Source organism: Rattus rattus, chromosome 4 (genome assembly GCF_011064425.1).
Source record: "Rattus rattus isolate New Zealand chromosome 4, Rrattus_CSIRO_v1, whole genome shotgun sequence".
Lineage (NCBI taxonomy): Eukaryota > Metazoa > Chordata > Mammalia > Rodentia > Muridae > Rattus > Rattus rattus.
The window spans coordinates 30,700,405-30,721,442 of record NC_046157.1 but is presented as its reverse complement, the minus strand read 5'-3'; the positions used below and the strand labels follow the sequence as shown (position 1 = coordinate 30,721,442).

The window sequence follows — 21,038 nt, the reverse complement described above, 5'->3', positions numbered from 1 at the left end:
AGGAAGTATCTTGGTGTCAGTGCTAGACGTGTAAAAACTAGCTCTCGTTGAATTCGTTTTATCACATCTTAATCAAAGGTACTTATGAAGCTGGTGTCTGAGCCAGTTGTTACACCAAACCTTCAGCTCTTTTTTGTTGGTTGTAATAAAGCTAATTTCCTTTTCATCCGAGACCGTCTGATTCCATGCCAGGTCTCTAATGCATGGTACTGTGAGGATGTTTATGTACGAAGGACCACCCACTGACCCGTTCCACTGAACAAGTTGCATTTTTTTCTTTCTGAGACCAGACATCCAAGAGGCGTTTTATTGACTCAGAACAAAAGCAGCACAGTGGTTTAAGTGGTCTGTATAGGAACCACCCAGCGAGGCGTCTGCAGAGGAAACTCCTCCTGCACTAGACAGAAAGAACGTAGCGAAGCATTAGCAGGGGCAGCTCTTCAGAGAGCTGGTCTTCAAGGGTGAGATGTGTTCACTCTAGCTTTCCCTGCTGTGGTGGGAGTCCAGGCTCTCTTTAATCCCATCATGTGGTGTAATCTAGATGCTACTTATCGGCTTTTCCCTCCTTCTCTCATCTGTCAGAGCATGTGGCTTACTCTCTCATTCGCAGAACAGGAAGAAGACCCTGGCTTGTCTTGGAAGAGATCTGAGACACTTACCTCCCTCAACTGGCTACTCTTCACTTTGTCACATGATTTTTTTAAAGGATTTTATTTTAACTTTTATATGGAGAAGATGGTATGTGGGTGTATGAATATTGGTGCCCCCAGACTTTATATGAGGTTATGGATTCACAGGAGCTAGAGTGACAGGTAGTTGTGAGACACCCAGTGTGGGTGAGGAACCCAACTCAGGTCCCCAGAGCAGCAGAAACGCATTCGTAATTTAGTCATGGAGCCAGCTCACCAGCCCCATCACATGACTCTTACCCTTCCTACCCTGTGAGAAAGTCAGCCAACTCGACGACTAGGAAGGTGGTTTGGGGGTTTGGATTCCCCCCGGAGTATTAATGCCCCCCAGAAAACTGTGAAACAACAGCTCTTGGAGTGAAGGGGAACTCTCACAAATGTTAAAAATGGAATAAGCCACCGAAGGAGTCAACGTGCTGCCTAGCTGTCGTCAACCGACATGAAGATGCTCTCACTGTTGATCTGCGGGAGGGAAACGGAGTTCTCAGTTTGGGGGTGTGCTTGGTGGTTTTGCAAATATGGTCAGGTCAGTAAGCATGTTTTCTGTGTAAGTGTAGTTAGAAATAAGTTATAGATCTTAAAACACTTAGTTATCTGTATGCAAACCACATGTATGCAGGGGTCCGTAGAAACCAGAGGAAGGCATCAGATCCCTTGGAACCTGAGTTACAGGGTTTGTGGGCTGCTGGGTGTAGGTGCTGTGAACAGAAGTCTTCCTCAAGAGCAGTAGAAATGTGCAGCCACAGAGCCATCTCTCCAGCCTCAAAAGCGTGTCTCTTTGTAACAGTGAAGAGAACCAGAGATTTTTTAAATGAGCAGCTAGAAAGTGGAAGTGGCCAACTCCTGAGGGAGAAGAGTGGCTAAGGATCATTCCTTAACCTCCAGAGATTAGGGACAGGGGGAAGGCTAAGGTCCAGGAAAGGTGCTTGTGTCAAAGCTGTGAGCAGCAGAATTCAAAGAAAATGTTTCCTTAACTAAGAGAAGGTTAGAGTGCCCTCGTGTGTTCCTACACAGAAGTTTTGTTTTTTTTTTTTTTGTTTTTTTTTGGGGGGGTTTTTTTGTGGGTTTTTTTTTTTCAGTTCTTTATAAGATTTTTTTAAAAACTTTCATCTCTTCACCGATCTTCCTGAGTTAGAGTGACGAACAGACATTTAGCAGTAGAGGTAAGCCAAGGGGTGTTACCAGAAGCAAGCGACATTTAGCACTGCTTCTCAAGACCTGAATTTCTCTTCTAGGTAGCCATTTGCAAACTTTGCAACTCTGAAGCAAAACCAGTCCGAGCCTCAGTTTCTTCATCTGTAATAAGTACGTGCGTGTCACTGCTGCCTTCAGGACGGTGGCAAAGAGCAAATGACATGAGCAAAATGCCAAGCCTGACATTGGTAGGAAGAACTCTAGAAACCGAAACAGCTATTTTCAGACCAGAACCTGGGCTAGGGACATGTTAGTAACAAAGCCTGAGGTTCAAGCACTGGGGAGGGAAGGAAGGCCTTTCTATTCTTGAATAAAAGTCTTCAACAAGAACTGTGGATAAGAGTAAGAGATGCTTTTAAACGCTATGTGGCCGAATATGTGATTGTTTTTTTAGAGGTAAATTACTCTAAATAGGGAGATGTCAGTGAGGTTGGCCACATGCCCTTTCCATAAATACCAGCTTCCGGAAGTTGTATCTAACTAATCTCTGGCAGTAAAGCAGTCAGGGAGACTCTGAAGGAATGGTTGTATATCCCAGTGGTAGACCTTGCCTCGTATTCCAACACCCGAGTTTCATATCGCCTCAAAAAGAAAAGGGGGACCTGTTGTCAAATACGATATTTCAAAACTCAATCAAATGTCTGTCATTGGTCAGTCCTTAAGTTCTTTGAGCAATCTCTGTTGATTAAGGGGCTAACCATATTAAAATCAATAAGGTCAGGGGAAAAGAATAGTTGGGTGGCTCTATCCTTTTCCTTCTCAGTTCGTGACATAAGCTTTCTCAGCCACAGCATTCAGCAGAATTGCAGTAAATGAAGGCCTTTTTTTTTTCTTTTTTTTTTTTTTTTTTTTTGCCCATTGAACTTTCAAAGGTTCCCTTCTCTGCCAGTAATCCTCCCAGCTCTCCTTTTCATATGCGTGGATGGGAAATATTGTTATTTATGATACAAGAAGACCTGACCTTTAAATGTCAGCACGAATGCAGGGTGTGACCATCCCTCAGTATCTTCTTCCTGCTTATCAGAGAACTGAGGGAAGAGGTTCAATGGTTCTACATCGGGGAGGGGCGTTAAAGGAACACATCAGTAGCGCCTCCATGACCTGGCTTCCATCTTCAAAATTCTTACTCTGGGTAGCATCGGCACAGGGAGGGTATGTTTAGAGACTTGTTTGGTGAGAGCAGGTAGAAAGCTTCTCAGAGTTGGTCAACTTCGCCCTTCACCCCAGTGCCTCGCCCACCATTCCTGGTAATGTGTTACCTTTCAATACAGCCAAGGCAGCCCGTGAACCAGGCTGAGGCAGTTATTATTATCGAGGTTCCTCATCAGCTCTATCCGCGGTTGTGGAGCCTCTAGCCGCGGCCACAAACAGCCTGATGTATCTACACCACCTCAGTGTTCTTCAGGGCAGGGAGAAGCCTCAGATGGACCTTCTCTGTGGTCAGAAATCTGTTTTCAGCTGCTACAGTGATACCCCCTACCACATGCTGGAGAAGTTAACCGTACAACACTTTTTCACGATGTGGTGTTCATTTCAGTGCTATTGGTCAAACGCCGCATCTTGCAGTTGCCCGTCCCTCCCCATTTTGTCCTTGTAACTGTATGATACCCATTACTTCTGTTCTTAGAATGCCTCCCCAATCTATATAAGCTGATTATGATACTCCGTAATAAGGCTTTAACTCTGGCATACCAAGAAGAAAACTTCGTTTATGAGTCTTCAAACAGACCATCTTCATCACAGAGCCTTTCTTCTTGCACCTAACCTCCCGTATCTCCCCTTCCTACGGCACCACATTCTACCTAAGGGTAGATCTGCAGCTGCCTGAGGACTCCGGTTCAAATACAACCAGCTTAGAGGTACAGTACCAGAGAGCACAGCTTCTGAGAGACCGGGACCTCCAAACAGTCAGACTGAGATCCATGAGTGCGTTCAGACAAGTTAGAGATCAGCAACCCATTCACATCATCACTTCCAAAACAGTCCTCGCTTTGTCAGACATGGAGGAGTGGTACTGTACCAAATCTCTCAGATGGACTGACCAGCTACATCCCCAACCCTGAGCATGGGGGAGCATATTTTTAGCACTTCAACATTAATACATCTGAATTTTGGAGGCATTCCCTAAGAACCATAGGCCACTTTGAGTGAGATAATGTGTCTGTGTACCTGAATCCCACCTTACTTCTTGGAATTCCGAGTCAGACTCCCAACCTTGTGCTCCTTAGAAGTGCTTTACCGCTGAGCCACACTTAGATTAGAAAGTGGTTCTTACTGATAGCCCGGACTAGCCTCGAACTCTAAAACCTTCTTCTCCAGGCTCCGGGATGCTGCAATCACAGGGATATTCCTTCGGTCCTTCTGCTGAGATTTCTTTAATTCTATGTGGATACTCTCTTTCAGTCTCTCTTTAAATCAAGCATGAACTCCAAGCAACCAGGCCACCAACCCTGAAACTTGGTGTTTATTTAGGGTCTATCTTCTATCTCTTCTTTAAGAAATGGGTGCGAGTCACTAGTCATTCTTGGGCTTAGACCCTATTGGCTAGTCTCTGCACAGTAAGCACTGCTGGGTCTCCTGCTGGTCCCACAGAGCATCATCATCCCCGCTTGGCCTTTATTGCTATCCAGAAGCCACTGACATCAACGGCATGTGGCTAACATAGCTTAACGAAGAGAAAGTAGGAGTAAGGGTCTCGGTTTTCTGTGTTTGGGCCTTTCCAATATTTTCTTAATTTTTGTTGGTTTGGGACAGGATAAGATCCCTGTGGCTCAAATCCTATTAATTTTCTCAGGACATATAATTTGTATATTCTACATTAATTTAGAAAAGAAAAAAAAACCTTGACACTCAGTGTAATTTTATGCACCACCATCCCCAAGAGAAAGTTGGCTGTCATCCAAAGTGATTATATTTGATGCTGAATTTTATAGGTAATAGAAAATGTATCACTTAAACTCGACTTTAAATGTTTTAAATGCTAACCACTTAGAGGCTTTGTAGTTCCCCAACTATAAACATTTGCTGAGATTTCAATTCTTTAGTTTTCAGATATCCTTGGCAGATGGAAAACAATAAATAATGAAAAATAATGAGTCTCAGCTTATTTTGTTTCCAGGGACCCCTCCAAATGCTCACTTCGTCTTTACAACGAACTAATGTGTTACCAATGTCATTCCCATTTCACAGATGGGGAAACTAAGGGTTAGTATTTCTGTCACAAGGCAGGGAAGCAGGGAACGTGGTACCAAATCTTGTCCTCTCAACCACGTGGGAGCTCTCCCTTTCACTTGGTGCTGTGGCTGTTTTCCAAATCAGTCTGATCATTCATCACTTGTAAACATGTCCTCAATTGACATTTTTGAAAATTGCTAATTTGGGTCTTTTGGGGTTGAATAGACATAGAAATAAGTGACTTGTTCCTAGGAAAGATGTCTGTGAATACTTGAAAAAAAAAACTGGAGATGAGAGAGTTGAATAGTCCTCTAGGATTGTTCTAGGAGATGGGAACAAACTTTTCTCTAGAGGGTTATCTGATGGATGACGGGTAAGCAAAAGTTTCTGAAGAGAGTAAGGAGCGTGCTCATGAGGAACAAAGCTGTCAAAGTGGCATCCAGACAAGCCAGAGGTTCAGTCTAGAATAGCATTCCTTAGCAATTTGTTCACAATAACCTTCCCACCATGAGTCTTTCTAAACATTTCCGCGTGGCTCTAAACCAATGCATTTCAGTAGTAAAGATCTAGAGAGATGGTTCAGTAGTGAAGGGCTTATACTGTGCTCTTGCAGAGTACCAGAGTTCACTTCCTAGCCTCCATGTTGGGCGGCTCACAACCTCCTACAGCTCCAGCCCCAGGGACTCCAATGATGCTCTGCTGTTCCGGTCTGACTGAACACTGCCCACGCATGGCACACCTTCCCATAAATACAAATAAGTTACAGGGAAACACTTTTTGAAATAAAAAAAAGTTAAGATCACTTTATATCTGTTTGTGTGCCATGTACATAGCTGTGTTTAGACGTAGAGTACGAGTGTTTTTGTTTTTGATTTTGTGGAGGTTCGTACGCCCTCTAAGAACCAATTTTATTATAGTTGTCTCTACAGACCATCCCCAAGAACAATGAAGAAATCAGGTCAGGGAAAGTAGGAGCAGTGAGCCACCTGGAGGGGCTGTTAGCTTCAGAGTTGAAGTTCCCCAAAGACAGAGTTGTACCGACAGGGAGGTGGGGACATAAACATGTGACTTCAGGGGCTCCTTATGTTGCTCACCATCCCAAGCTCCCTGGTTGTGACCCAGGAGTGATGAAGTTCACCATCCTCATAGTTTTCAGTTTCCTCTTCCTCCGGTCCTACTTCTGTGGCTACAAGGAATGCCACTTCATTCTGAAATGTCAGCGTATATAACGTTATCTACCCTGGCAGACTGTGTTATTGCAATCCTTCTTGTGTTATTTAGAAGCCAGGTTCCTAGGGAATTTGCTTTCAATTCTTCTTCATTGAGCTCAGAAAATGGCTACTACTCCAAGCTATGAGATCTGGGTAAGACAGTGTGGTACTAACTAAAATCAGGGTGATAACCAAGCATGCTCACTGGAGCTCCCAAATCCCCAAGAAACAATCAGAAGAAGCACCCATGTTGGGCAATTTGTGTTCCAGGAAAAGAACAAACTGGTTGTTCCTGGAACTCACAAGGTCATCTTGTTTTTTGTTTTCTGGTTTGCTTTTTTTTTTTTTTTTTAATTTTTGCCCCTGGCCTTTTATATGATTCTGACCAGCAATGCTGTCCAAGAAGGAGTAACCACAACTCTAAATCAAGACACTGTTAATCTTCCCCCATCCCAGACTCTCTTCCCCTGTGACTCAGCTGCTCTGGTGTCTTTGTTCCGAACTCTAACATAACTGAGAGCACATCCAAAAGGCCCTAATTAATCTGAGGCAACCTATCCAGTCACCCCTAGAAGACACACTAAGGAAAGCAAGGCCTGATAGCTTCTCCACTAACAAGCTGAACCTACTTAGTTGGTCAAAGGGGGCTCTGTGGGTTAGGGAGCTGTCCCTAGATACTTGAAAGTCTAGCCATCATAGTAGTACTTCAGATGTTGAAAGCATTCTCAGAGCAAGCTGAAGAGGCTATGCCTGCCAGCTGACGATAAAACGCAAGGTTAAGCTCACATTTGTGACAGTGAGTGCCAAACCTGAAATTTCAGCAGAATCATTTTATGTGTGTGTGGGAGTGGGGAGACAGGATTTCAACCCTGACATCAAAGAGATCCTATCTTGGTGTGTCTGAGGTGGGATCCTGGCACTGGCGTTCTTTAAAGATTCCCCCCTACCCCTGAGATCCTGATGTGTGTCCAAAGCTGAGAATCACTACTTTCTATTATAAAGTATTGTTATAGACATTGTTCTAGGGCTTTGCATACATACGGAGGAAAAGAAAGGTAAGTGGCTATTGACGGCATGAAAAACAGGAAGAAACAAATATAATAATAACTATAAAAATAAAGAAATTTGTCAACAACTAAGTTTCTAGTACTTGGATAATTTTTTTTTTACCTTTTAAAAATGTCTTATTTAATGTTATTTGGATATATGTCTGTGAACATGCTTGAGTATGTACACTGTGTGTGTACAGGAACACACAGTCAGGAGAAGATATTGGATCTCTTGGAACTGGGGTTACAGGTGGTTGTGAGCCACCATATGGGTGCTATGAACTGAACTCTGATTGTCTGCAAGAGCAGAAAGAGCTTTCATAGCTGAGTCATCTCTCCATCCCCACTCTCACCCTCCTAAGGGCTACAATTAGCCCTGGGAGTAATAGACCATGAAGGAGGGACTCAGATGTTCAAATTTCTTGCTGTTCGTTATGTAGTGCAGGTGACCTGAAACTCACGGCAACCCTCCTGCCTCTGCCTCTGCCTCTGCTTCCTGAGTACTGGGATCACAGACAAGAGTTCTACATTTCCAGCCTCCTGGGGAAGACTCCACCTCATAGTCTGAACACACGGTGAATTGCTTATTTCCAAAGCCTACTGTTGATGTCGCCCCAGCTAGTATTTATTACCCTTCACAAAGAACCCTTGAACTTCTGTCAATAATTAATCCACTCACTGGGACTTGAAAGAAACTGGATTTAAAGCCTTCTCTCCCTCCCATCCCGTTTCCTTTACGCAACCAGTTACCAAAACCTTATATTTGCTTGACTGTTATTTTATGGATTCTGTTAACAAAACTTTTCTAGGGGGAAAAATAAGCAGAGAGGGCAAAGTATTGAAAAAAATATTATTCGGGGGTGGTTATTTTTGAGTTCTGTGGACCTGGTTAGGACAACCCTGTGATGCATTCAACAGCCTCCATCAATATCCTATCCTGCAGGCAACATTGACACAGAGGGTTTTGGGAAGGGTGACATAGCTAGGAGATTGAAAGGAAGGCTAATGGTGAGACTAGTCCGCAAGAACTCAGTGCGCGCTTGTTCCTGTGAGGTGGGCTCGCCTTTCTTTGGTGCAGTGGGCTGGGAATGGTGTGTGTCCTGGGCAATCAGAAATGACCCCTGGGGTCCCATGGATGTCACATTTCTGCACAGTTCTCAGACTGAGCAGAGCATCTGAGGTTGTTAGCACATTTCCCCAGTGGATCTGAAACTGGGCTCGATACCAGCAAACACACTCCAGAGATTTGTGTCTCTGCCATGCTTGGCTAACAGCTATTCCCTGGTGCCCAGGCAGGAATTAAGTTGAGTGTGTGCCTTGCACTCTGTTTTATACGGTGTCCCCAACAGCTGGCTCATTAATGCAATTTAGAAGGAAGAGAGAACTGGCTGTTCACCATTATATGTAAGGTATTCGTAATAAATCTCTCAATAAGGAGGTATAAAAATTCCCTGCTTCTGGGTAGCCAAAAGAAGCAGAACATTAGGCAGAACCCAGTGAGCCTCATTAGCGACAGGATCCAAGGCAGAAGGTCCAGGGGGACTCGGCCCACATTTCTATTAGTAATAGCTTTTCTTTTACCTGAAATATGCTGGTAATTTTCTCACTTGTGAAATTCAGTTCACCTAAAGATGAATAAGCATACAGTTTCTTAATATTTAACTGAATCTCTTCCGAGCATTAGAAGCTGCATAAGAATAAAGCATCATTCGTTACAAGTCCTTTTTTTTTTTGAGTTTTCAAATCAGAATTTGCCTTATAATTCATGAAGTAAGAGATAAGACATTGATAAATCAAAACTCAGACAAAACCCAATAATATAAATTAGAAACATGGAATACCATATTTAAACTCCTGGAAACAAAAACCAACAAACTGAACAACAAACTCAGTAGATTGGAGATTCCAATCCATCAGGATGAATTTTAAGTCCAACTGCTCTGTAGGCATCAGGAGCTACTCCAGGATACCAGGAGAGGAGGAATCTGCAGGCAGTGCCTGATATTGACTTGTTGCTAGCATTCTTCATTATTCCTTCTTGTTATGACATCTCAACCAACCAACCAATGATGACTTGTCAGAACTGACAGTGTTTTTCCTCAGGTTCTGTGCTACACCCCGTGCCCTGGTTATTTTTCTCATGGCTGTACCAAATCTCAGGCCAGAATCAGCTCTAAGAAGGAAGGTGTTGGTTGTGCATAGGCTTTGAAGAAACACAGAAGCCATACTGCTGTGAGCATCTTGTACTATACATGGTGTAGTTCTGTGGCCAAGGTAACACTGCATTAGATGTTCTCTGTCACCTAGTGATGCAGTTACAAGTCTTTTGTTCACTTTTCTGAGATGACGGGACAGCAAAGTCAATATAGGATGATTTATTCTGAGAAGGAAATGATATGACAAACTATTTCATATAATTTTGTTAGATATATTTTGTATGTACATATGTGTGTATATTATATGTATACCTTTATGTATATGTATACATATACATATAGGGTCTGGGGCCAGAGGCAAGAGAACTGCTGGGCCTTGCTAGGCTTTGGGTTTAGTGAGAACCTGTATCAAGGTTCTGGCCTCTGTGTACAAATAGACATCACACACACACACACACACACACACACACACACACACACACACCAATCATCTCAGTGTCTAGGAGAGCACTTGCCCCTTTCTGCTGTAAGACACAGGGTGGGAATGACAGCTCCAGCACAGGGAGACATGAGTTCACACAGGATGTCATTGCTAATGTGGGTCAAGCCCACCAAAGTGTTTATCTGATCAAGAAGTCATTCCTCCTGCCTCAGATTTGTCTAATAGTAAAGTAGTGTATATATTTACTTTTTTATCTGTGTTGCTATTTTTTATGGATAACAGAAAGTAGAAAAGTGAGTTTGCTGTGTCATTGTGGATGCTTTGCTCTGTTTCTATGCCTAGTCCTGGCGCCTTCTGGTTAGACACAGGGCAGGTGAGTACAATTGTTACAGGTCATTTTATTTTGAAATTAAGAAAAATTAAGATAAACTCAGTGTTTAAGCAAACCCAGATTGTAGAAGATCAAAATTATGTTTCCAGTTATTCACAAGTTAGCATGAGATTCAATAACCTTCCTTTTATATATCACTGTATAGTCAAACATATACATTTATTAGTTATAGATATATTCCTTTACATTATATTTTGAACAAATAGGAAGGAAAAGCCTATTTTACTAGATCCAGCAAAATTTTTGAGATGACTGCAGGAAACAACAATGCACTGTATATCTGAGAAGGGTACATTGTGTGCTCATTGCATGTGGTACTCTGACATACAGCCATTTTCATATGAGTGCGTACTGTACATTGAGCACATACCAGGCCTCCTTATTCCCCCCTTTATCCCTCCCCTGCATTAGTCTTTCCTGTCCCCTGACTCAATTTTGCTTCTGTTTCAATGTCTTGTGAGCATATGTGATTTTATGTGTTGAATCAAAATCTAGGAACCACAAATGAGAGAGAATATGCTGTTGGTGTTTTAGAGGCTGGTTCAATTCCCTTAATGTGACTTTCTCTAGTTGGACTTGTTTCCCTGCAGCTGACATAAATTCATTCTTCTTTATGTCTGAAAGAGTTCCATTGTGTGTATATACCACATGTTCTTTAACCATCGGTCCACTGTTGGGTACCTAGACTGGCTCCATGACGGTTGTTGTGCAGAGTGCTGCGATGGACATGTATAAGTGTTTCTGTGACATGTTGACTTAGGGACTTTTGGTAAATACCCAGAATGTTGTACTGGTTTTGCATTTTGTTTTTTTAAGAAGCTTCTTGCTGATTTGCATAGAGACTGTACCATACATTCCTGTCACTGGCGCATAAAGGTGCCATTATGTCTACATTACCAGCATTTGTTGTTGTTGTCTTAATGGCTGTCACTCAGACTAGAATGAGAAGGAATTGCGATGTATTTTTAATTTGCATTTTTCTGATGTGAGCTTATACATATTTTATGGTTACGGGCCATTTGCATTCACCTTTTGAGAACTGTTCGTCCTTTCATTATTCTGACAATCTGCGAATATACGGGTCATTCTATATGCCAGTACTTTCCTCAATTTCTCGGTGTTGGAAAATTTTCATTTTCAGATCCTTTACTTCCTTCTTCGGGTTTATTTCAAGAGTGTTTGTTTGCTTGCTTTAAGGCTACTGTAAATAGTATTGTCTCCCAGTTCCTTTCCCAGAGTGTTCGTTATTAGTATTAATATCACCTGTTAACATTGTATCCTGCCACACTGCTGGAAAAAAAAATCACTGTGTGTGCTGGCTAGTCTTATTTCAACTTGGCATATAAACTAGAGTTATCTGAAAGGAAAGAGCCCTCATTGAGAAAATGCGTCCATAAGATCTGGCTGTAAGGCATTTTCATAATTGATGATCGAAAGGGGAGGACCCAGACCATTGTGGGTGGTGCCATCCCTGGCTAGTGTGGTGGTCCTGAGTTCTACAAGAAAGGAGACTGAGCAAGCCAGGGGGAGCAAACCAGTAAGCAGCACCCCTCCATGGCCTCTGCATCAGCTCCTGCCTCTAGGTTCCTGCCCTGTGTGAGTTCCCTTGGTGATAAACAGCAATGTGAAAGTATAAGTTAAATAAACCCTTTCTTCTTCAACTTGCTTTTGGGTCATGGTATTTCATTGCAGCAATAGAATTCCTAACTAAAACACCGTTAGTCTAAGAAGTTTTTTGTGTGGAACCTTCAGGGTATCTTATGAACAAAATTACATCATCTGCAGATAAGGTTGTCTTGTCTAGTCCGTTTCATGTTCTTCCTGTTTATAGTGTCTTTGCTAAGACTAAAGACGTTCCATTGGGTAACAACTGTTCCCCATTTGACATAATGATGGCTGTGGGTTGATTTATGCAGTCTTTACTGGGTTCCTTCTAGGCCTAGTCTTCCTAGACTTTTCCTACGAACCAATCAGATATGTCATTTACTCTTTACTGATATGCCTGCCTAGCATTTCTGAGGTCAGCACAGGTGTCGTTATACCCTTTCACATTTTACTGGAATGAGTAAAACAGATAAATGTCCTGTGAGAGGGGCTTAAGCCTCCTCCTGTTTGCATCCACTGTGAGAGCCTCTGGCAGCCATCTTGGTTCTTTCCCAAGGTTTGAGTTTATTTCCTCCAGAATAGCTTCCCTGAAATGAAATTACTAGATCATTGCACTATGAATATTTTAAAGCTCTGATTTCTAAGCATATTTCTAAATAGCTTTCCAAAAAGTTAGTAATTTACCTTACACTAGCAATATGTGAGAATTATAGTATTACCCTAGGCTTAAAGAGCTGCTAATAAGACCACATTACTTTTATTTGTGTTTATTTCATTCCCAGCAGGCTAGAAAGTTTTTGCAAGTACTTACTTATAATGCATTTGGGCTCTGGTTTCTCATCGTCGTTATCATATCAGTTGGATTGTCTCATCTCTGGTCCTCTCCCTTTATTGCTTTATCCAGGCTCCCATGATTCATTCAGCTACTGGGTAGACGAAAAGTCCCCAGTGGGGCCCGACCAAACCCAAGCTGTCAAACGCCTTGCCCGGATCTCCTTGGTAAAGAAATTAATGAAGAAATGGTCTGTAACTCAGAACCTGACCTTCCGGGAGCAGCTAGAGGCTGGGATCCGCTACTTTGACCTACGTGTGTCTTCTAAGCCCGGAGACACTGACCAGGAGATCTACTTCATCCATGGGCTCTTTGGCATCAAGGTGTGGGATGGGTTGATGGAGATTGATGCATTCCTCACTCAGCATCCTCAAGAGATCATCTTCCTGGATTTCAACCACTTCTACGCCATGGATGAGGCCCACCACAAATGCCTGGTTCTGCGGATCCAGGAGGCCTTTGGGAACAAGCTGTGCCCAGCCTGCAGTGTGGAAAGCATGACACTGCGGAGTCTGTGGGAGAAGAAGTACCAGGTAAGAGGAAGGGGCGGTGCACCGCTGAGAGCAAGAACTCAACTCTGCTTTCCTAGGTTGGCAGCTGTGAGATGACCCAAGGCATATAAGCTGGTCGAGCAGATTGTACTGAGCATGTGCAGAAGAGTACCTAGACTCTGAGATTAACTCGGTGGAAATGGGATTATGTTCTATGTCTTAGTTACTTTTCTATTGCCGTGATAAAACATCATGACTAAGGCAACTGATGAAAGGAAGCATTTAATTTGGCTAATGGTTTTCAAAGGATTAGAGTCAAAACAAGGGAATAGCTGAGGGCTTCCATTTTGATGCACATTCATGAGAGAGAGAGAGAGAGAGAGAGAGAGAGAGACAGAGACAGAGACAGAGAGAGAGAGACAGAGACAGAGAGAGACAGAGAGAGACAGAGAGAGACAGAGACAGAGAGACAGAGACAGAAAGACAGAGAGAGAGAGCACTGAGAATGTTACAAGTCTTTTGAAACCTCAAAATCCACTTTTAGTGAACACCAGTAACAAGGCCACACCTCCTAATTCATCAAACATTTTTAGCATCTTGAGACCTAGAATTCCAATATATAAGCCTCCATGGGCCACATTCAACCCCCTGGCCTTCATAGACTTATAGACACATCATAAGGCAAAATGCATTTGATCCAAATTCAGAAGGTCCCACAGTTTTCCACAGTCTCAAACCTATTTAAAAGTCTGAAGTGTCACCTGAGACTCAGGGCAGTCTCTTAGCTGTAACCCCTACGAAAGCAAAAGCAAAGAAGCAAATTGTATACCTTCAGCATGCAATGGCACAGTATACATTACCATTTTCACAGGGAAGAAAGAGGACCTGGTGAGGAAATACCAGACCAAAGCTAGACTAAACCCCAGCAGAGCAAACTCCAGACCCTCCACCTTCACGCCCAGCGTCAAAGGCCTTACATGGTCCTGTCCTTATAACTTTGCTGTTGGTAGCTTTCTTCTCTTTCTTGGGCTGGTTCCATTCCTTATATGCAGCTCACTTTGTCAGAAATTCCAGGACTCTGGCGCCTCTGACTCTTCCAATACAATCTAGGGTTTACTTTCACAGCTTTGTGCAATGGATTCCCTTGCCTCATACCTGGCTTCAGTGGCTCTCCTTCACTATGAAGGCAGAGTCCATTGGCTCCTTCATGAATTATGAAGTCCAAACAACATGAGTGACATTGCAGAGTTTGACTACCAACTTGGCACCCTAAAATCATATTTGTAGAAGCTTTGATCTGTTGTTGCTTTTTTCAAGCAGAAAATTTCTTTTTAGACATTGAAAGCTTATCTGGGTGAGGTCCTGCCCTGAGGGCACCCTTCCCTTTATTCTATTTAAGAACAGGCCTCTCCTTAATCTCCTGTCTTTCAGAACAAGTCTTGGCACCAACATTAAATTTGGTGCCCCTTTTCCTCTTTAAAATGTATATTTTCTATTTCTTTTTGCTCCAGTTGCTCGTTTTAATTGTAGATCTATGTGATTACCACAGGATAGAGTCAATATGAAGCTGTCTTGAAATCTCTTCTGCCAAAGAAATTAGTCTGAAACTCTGTGATTTAGCCTTAGGAAAATGCATAGAACAAGGGCAAAAAGCAGCCACATTCCTTGCCAAAATATGGTCTCTAGCCTTATTGTTAATATTATCCCCCCCAAAAACCTCATGAGCTGAACCTCTATAGTCTACATTGATCTCAACATCTACTAGGATTGCCCATCAAGCCCTGTTTATAGTGTTCTACATTTTCCCTAGTCTGAAATCCCAAATTCTTCCTCTTTCCTCCAAAAACCAGCACTGTCAGGCCCACCACAGCAACCTCAATTCTGGTGCCAACTTCTGTCTTTGCTACATTTCTATTGCTGTGAAAAAACACCATGACCAAGGCAACTTATAAAAGAAAGTGTTTGATTTGGCTTAGGGTTTCAGAGAGACCATGATGACTGAGCAAAGCCAGAGTAGCAAGAGTTAGCAGACGGCTCACATCCTGATCCACAACAGCGAGGCAGAGAGAAAACACTGTGGATCACACACACCTTTTGAAACCTCAAATCCTACCCTCCGTGATACACCTTCTCTAACAAGACTACACTTCCTAATCCTTTTCAAACATTTCCACCAACTGGGGGACCAAATAGTCAAATATATGAGCTATAGGGAACATTCTCATCCAAACTTCCACACTACCAAATATTTAATTTGCCTGCAGTCTATGTGACATCTAAATTGACTTTTAACGGCTTGGCTAATATCTTCCCAAGGCAAAGTTGTGAAATCAGCCAATTGGTCAGTAAAACTCTATCCTGTCTTATCTAAACTCTGCTTACTACCCTCTATCCATGCCCCTCCCCCAATAAAGATAAGCCTCCAAACCTATACCCCTGAGAAACACGCTCAGGAAAGATAGGCCTCAGATCATTCTATTCTGATGCTATGGTGTGGTAGCAGTAAGCAAGAGCTTTGGGAAAGGACAGCCTCTGCCTTAAACTTTATCCAAGAAAAGCAAAAAAGATACATTCATTTAGCATTGTTGCCATCCCATTAAGTACACTGAGAAAAATGTCTTTTAAAAAGTATTGAATAAAGACCTCAGGTCCTTATACATGCCAGGCAAACAGCACTACCACTGTTCCACATGCCTGGCCTTAAGAAAAACATATTAAAATAGTATTTTCGGGGACCAGAGAGATGTCGTGGCAGTTAAAAGCACTTGCTTTACAATCATAAGGGCAAGTGTTCTGGTCCCAGCAACAATAAAACAAGCCAAATGTCCCCACAAGTGACTATAACTCCAGCTTCATGAAGGGTGTAGACAGGTGGGTCTCTGGCACGTACAGCTTAAGAAAATGTAAGCCTTGGGTTCAGGGAGAGACTCTGCTTCAAGGGAATAGGTGAAGAGCACTAGAGGATGCTGCTGTTCTCATCTGGACTCAGTGTGCATTCAAGGCTCACATGTACTTAAACTCATAGGTACTTAATCTCACACACACAATCAAATAAGTAAGAAAAATCGTAAAAACAAACTAACTCAAGGAGAAAATGAGCTCTCAGTTATTTGTTTAAAAACATTTGTTGAGCACCAAGTGTAGGTGATATTTTTTTCAAGTATGTATCACATCTCTTCTCTCACATTTAGGTTTAATACTGTTCAGACTCACAGATCTAATTTAATCCAATCTACTTATTTATTTGTTATGGGATCATGCTATGTTGTAGTCCAGGCTTGCCTGGAACTCTTGAAATGCCAACTCAGTTTCACTAAGAACTAGATGAACTGTTTTGGTCTTCTCAACACTAGAAAATAGACATCCGATATTATCCCCATTTTACAGATGGGAAAATTGAGGAATGGAGACACTACAGCAACTTGCCCAGGATGCACTATGAATGAGAGTGTGGGTCAGAGTTCCCTCACTAGCTGGTTTCTCTCTAGTATTCCCCTAGGCCTTGATGACTCTCACAACTGCTTTCTTGTGTTGTGAAATAAAAACACTTTCTTTTCCTTAAGAACCTAGTCTCAAAGGGCCTCGGATTGTTCCCATTGAGAAAGGGAGATGGCATTTGAATGAAGTAGTAAGATAAAGTTAAATATGAGATTGGGTAACATTTTATAATTTGGCACACAGATGATATTCTGGGTGGTTGACAGATTGCACATAAAAACAGGCAGATCCTGGAGGTCACTGGCCAGCCAGTCTGGCTAAATAGAACTTTAGATTCACCAAGAGATTCTGTCTCAAAAAATAATGGTTCAGGAAACAGAAGAAGATTCAGCAAGTAAAGGAACTTGTTGCCAACCCTGAATTCGAGCCTCAGGACCCATAGGTGGAAATAGAGACCTGAACCCAGATGTTATCCTCTGACCTCTACTTAAAAAGAGTGGGAAGCTATCAAGGGAAGAGAGCCAACAGTTCAACCTCTAGGTAACCTCCACACACGTGCATAGGCATGCATGTGCACCTGCCTGCACATGTGAACAAACCCACACTAACAAGTACACATACTATACAGGACACACACACTCACGCACACTCACACACACACACACACTTGCACATGCACAGGCTAATTTAGCAGCGTTATCCACTGCTAAATCCATGGTTATAGAGGAAAGAACTGGGCTGATCTATTAGAAAAAGGGAAAGTATCCCCAGCTTAATGTCTCTTTAATGGCTGAAACAGGAGCACTCAAGGAGAGCCACCAGTCATTGGCCCCATGCTGGGCAGTGTCACACTGTGATCAGGCTTTAAATATTCATTATGTAATGAGCTGCCTTGCAACCTCCCCAACCTGTCCATCCCCTACCCCCCAGTGTTTTATTACTGGAATTTAATATCAGGAAGTACTGTACCACCAGTCACATTTCATTTACTCAACGTGTAATTATATCACAGCTCACAGATTAGAGATGCATGCCCTGGTACATAAGGTTTTAAGGGTACAGTAAATTGAAGGATTTAGTCTACAGTTTGGAAGTATTTGAAATCAAAATGAAAAAGTAGGAAATCTGTAAGTTGCCAGGCCATGGTGGTACTCCCACCCCCTTATTTATTTATTCATTCATTCATTCATCCATTCATTCCCTTTACTTCCCTATCACAGCTCCCCTTACCTCCCAGTCCCTCCCTCACGCAACCCTTCCTCTATCCCTCACTCCCCTTCATCTCTGAAAAGGGTGAGGTTCCCCTTGGTTACCAACCCAACCTGACATCTCAAGTTACTACAGGACTAGGTCCATTCTCTTCCACTGAGGCCACCAAGACAGCCCAGTTAGAGGGGCAGGACCCTCACATACACATCTTTAATCTCAGAACTCAGGAGGAAGGAGCAGTTGGATCTCTGAGTTTGAGGTCATCTCCATTCAACCCCTTGAACTGAACCCATAGTAGAAGGAGAGAGCCAACTCCTGAAAGTTCTCTTCTTATGTCCACTTGAATGCCATGGTATGCATACTCCTGCAGACAAGAAGAAGAAGAAGAAGAAGAAGGAGGAGGAGGAGAAGGAGGAGGAGGAGGAGGAGGAGGAAGGAGGAAGAAGAAGAAGAGGAGGAGGAGGAGGAGGAGGAGGAGGAGGAGGAGGAGGAAAGGAGGGAGGAGAAGAAGGAAGGAAGAAGGAAGGAAGAAGAAGAAGGAAGAAGAAGAAGGAAGAAGAAGAAGAATAATTAATAGGAATAATCTATCTACCTAAGATAGACTGCAACTGTAAGATAAGATCAAGCCTGGTGACCTACATGGTATGAAGAAAGGGATTTTCTAATGGATTGAGGAAGTAGAGCACCCCATGAGCTGGCACCCCAGGAGCCCCAGTAAAGGAACCTTCACAGTAAGAAGAGATCACCTGAGGGACTGTTCTTAAAACAAATGAGATTTTTCCGCCTTAGTGTCAAGACAAAACTGAACATGAACTGCTGAGCTGGACAGGAGGTATTTCAGAGAAAAAGTGGCACAAGGAGATAGGGAGGAAGATGCTGTGAACAGGCTCGATGAGAGAGAGTCTCTATACCTGTGTTTTATAAGCAGAGATCCCCCAGCAACTTCCAGATCAGACTATCCACAAGGACTAAGAGGAAAGGACAGAAAACCCCTCTTGTGCAGTTTGTACTAAGGACACATTTTCTGAGGCACAGTACAATTGAGTACTGTCCTCTAGTGTGCGGATGCATAGCCTGGGGGCAGGTGTCTTGGGCACCACCTGCTAGGTCTGTCCCAGGGCTGCAGGGCTTCCTGTCCACCCCCCATCCCTGCTGCCCAGGGCACCTCTCCTTCAGGCTTCACCCTTCCAACCTAACCAGTTTGGGTCTCCCCAGCAATCTGCTTACGGTGAGCCTGTGATTAACCTCATTAGCACATACATGTGTTTACTATGGTCATCAGTGCTCAGCATTACTCAGAAGCATTAAGAACCAGGAGGGTAGACATTACCGCACTGACAGCCCCATGGCCTCTGGGCATTCAAAACGTCTGGCGCCTGAACACACTGGAAATGAGATGAACATATAGAATCCCTTCCTCCTGAGTGCCTGAGAGATTGCTCAGAGGATTACAGTTCACAGGGTAAACATGAGGATTCCTCTGGGAAGAGCTCACCTGTGCCCCTAAGGGGAAAATACAACATTTCTAGAAAACCACACAGCAGAGTTTGGAATTGGGGCAATCAGAATAGCAATCCTCTGTCCCCCAGCTGCCTCCCAGAAACTACTAATTAATGCTGTGGATATAGCTTGCTAATTATTTTCGAAATGACTGCCATCTCCAGTGGCCCCCACTGGAGGCCCATGGCCTCTACAAGGTCTTCCCTGAACCTGGTGGCACATTGCTTTCCTCTCCTGGGATGGTAATTTCATCAGAGCCAGTGCATCCAACTGAAAATCTATTCACTCACAAATGAGTTCTCACTGTTTATGTAAACTCCAAGAGCTATGCTTATGCCAAGTGTCAATGCCATGAGCACTGGAAACATGATTTCTGGGCCAGACTGGTTTCAGCCTGATATGCAGAGACTTCCCAGGGATGGTGTGTGCATGGAATGTAATAAGGCAGTGTCTGGTTGGTTAAAAAAAAATCACAAGAAACTACATCTTCACTTTTACTCACCTTGAATAACCGCCTGCCTGTCGTATATGCTGGCAGTAGAACCTTGTTTCTGCGGGGTTGGCCCTGCCTCTCAGTTTTCCTCAGGGAGAGAGCCTTGTCCCATTCCCTGCAGATTGTCTTAAAATACCTCACTAATCACAGCTAATGGAGCTCATTAGACCCTATCAAAGGAATTCTATGCATTTTTCATAAGGCTTCTACATTAGTTTCTTATGAATATGTTATATGAATAAGTATATGTCCTTTATGTCTTATTATTTTCCTTTATGATCTTGTTCACTTTGCGCGTCTGTTAAAAACACATCTGTCAGAAGGTGCTCTGTGCATTCATGTGTAAACATTTTTGAGTAAGCAAGTTCTTGTTTCTTTACTTGTAAAAAGTAATATATAAGGCCAATATATATGGTGACGTGGTGGGTGGGGCATGCCACCAAGACTGATGACCTACATCCCATTTGCTTGAAGGTGAGAACTGAGGTGTATTCTGAATACTACGCATGTTCTGCAACAATTCGTGGACCACTACATCTCTCTGCCGTGTACAAATACATGCCTGTAATAAAAACATTATCTATGCAAAACACAGCTCTCACCTCACAGAGACTAAGAAATGGTTTGCTATTGAGCCAAATAGGAAAGGGCTTGGAGCACAGACTCAGGTTGTCTAGAACAACCTATCCACTGTGGAAAGGGTCACATGAGATTCGATTAGCCAAGGAACTAAGTAAGCCATAAGACAAGGCATTTATCCATATTGGTAGGGACCACCAGGCGGCAGGGAATAACAAGAGAAATCATAATCACAGGTTTAGGATGCGGACTGTGGACACGTGTGTTCTTGGAAGCTGGTGATCTGCTGTGAGTATATGCCAAAGGCTTTAACCTGAAGCCAAAAGGCACCAATGTGAACAACGAATGGTTACTGAGAGGAGCAAGGCTAGCCCAAGAGAATTTGATTGTAGACTCCAACACTCTTATGTTTTTACAACACAAAGTTCGAATCTGTCGTTTTGCCCTGTATAACCTTGCACAGAGACGTGGCTTTTCCCCCACTCAGTTTATGTGAACAATTCTGCTACTTCTGAGAATGTTTGTCCACTTTTCTCTCCCCATACTCAGCTTTTAAATGTTTCTGTCCTTTTTCTGCTTTGAACA

At 43.0% G+C, this 21,038-nt stretch overlaps 1 protein-coding gene across 2 annotated transcripts in view; it reads left to right on the top strand.

Annotated features, from left to right (window-relative positions):
• Plcxd2 (phosphatidylinositol specific phospholipase C X domain containing 2) overlaps window positions 1–21,038 on the top strand; it is a 52,281-nt gene that overhangs the window by 18,248 nt on the left and 12,995 nt on the right. For both annotated transcript variants that reach the window (XM_032900258.1, XM_032900257.1), the window contains exon 2: window positions 12,816–13,276. In XM_032900258.1, coding sequence (XP_032756149.1) covers window positions 12,816–13,276 — 461 coding nt within the window. The remainder of the gene's footprint in view (window positions 1–12,815; window positions 13,277–21,038) is intronic.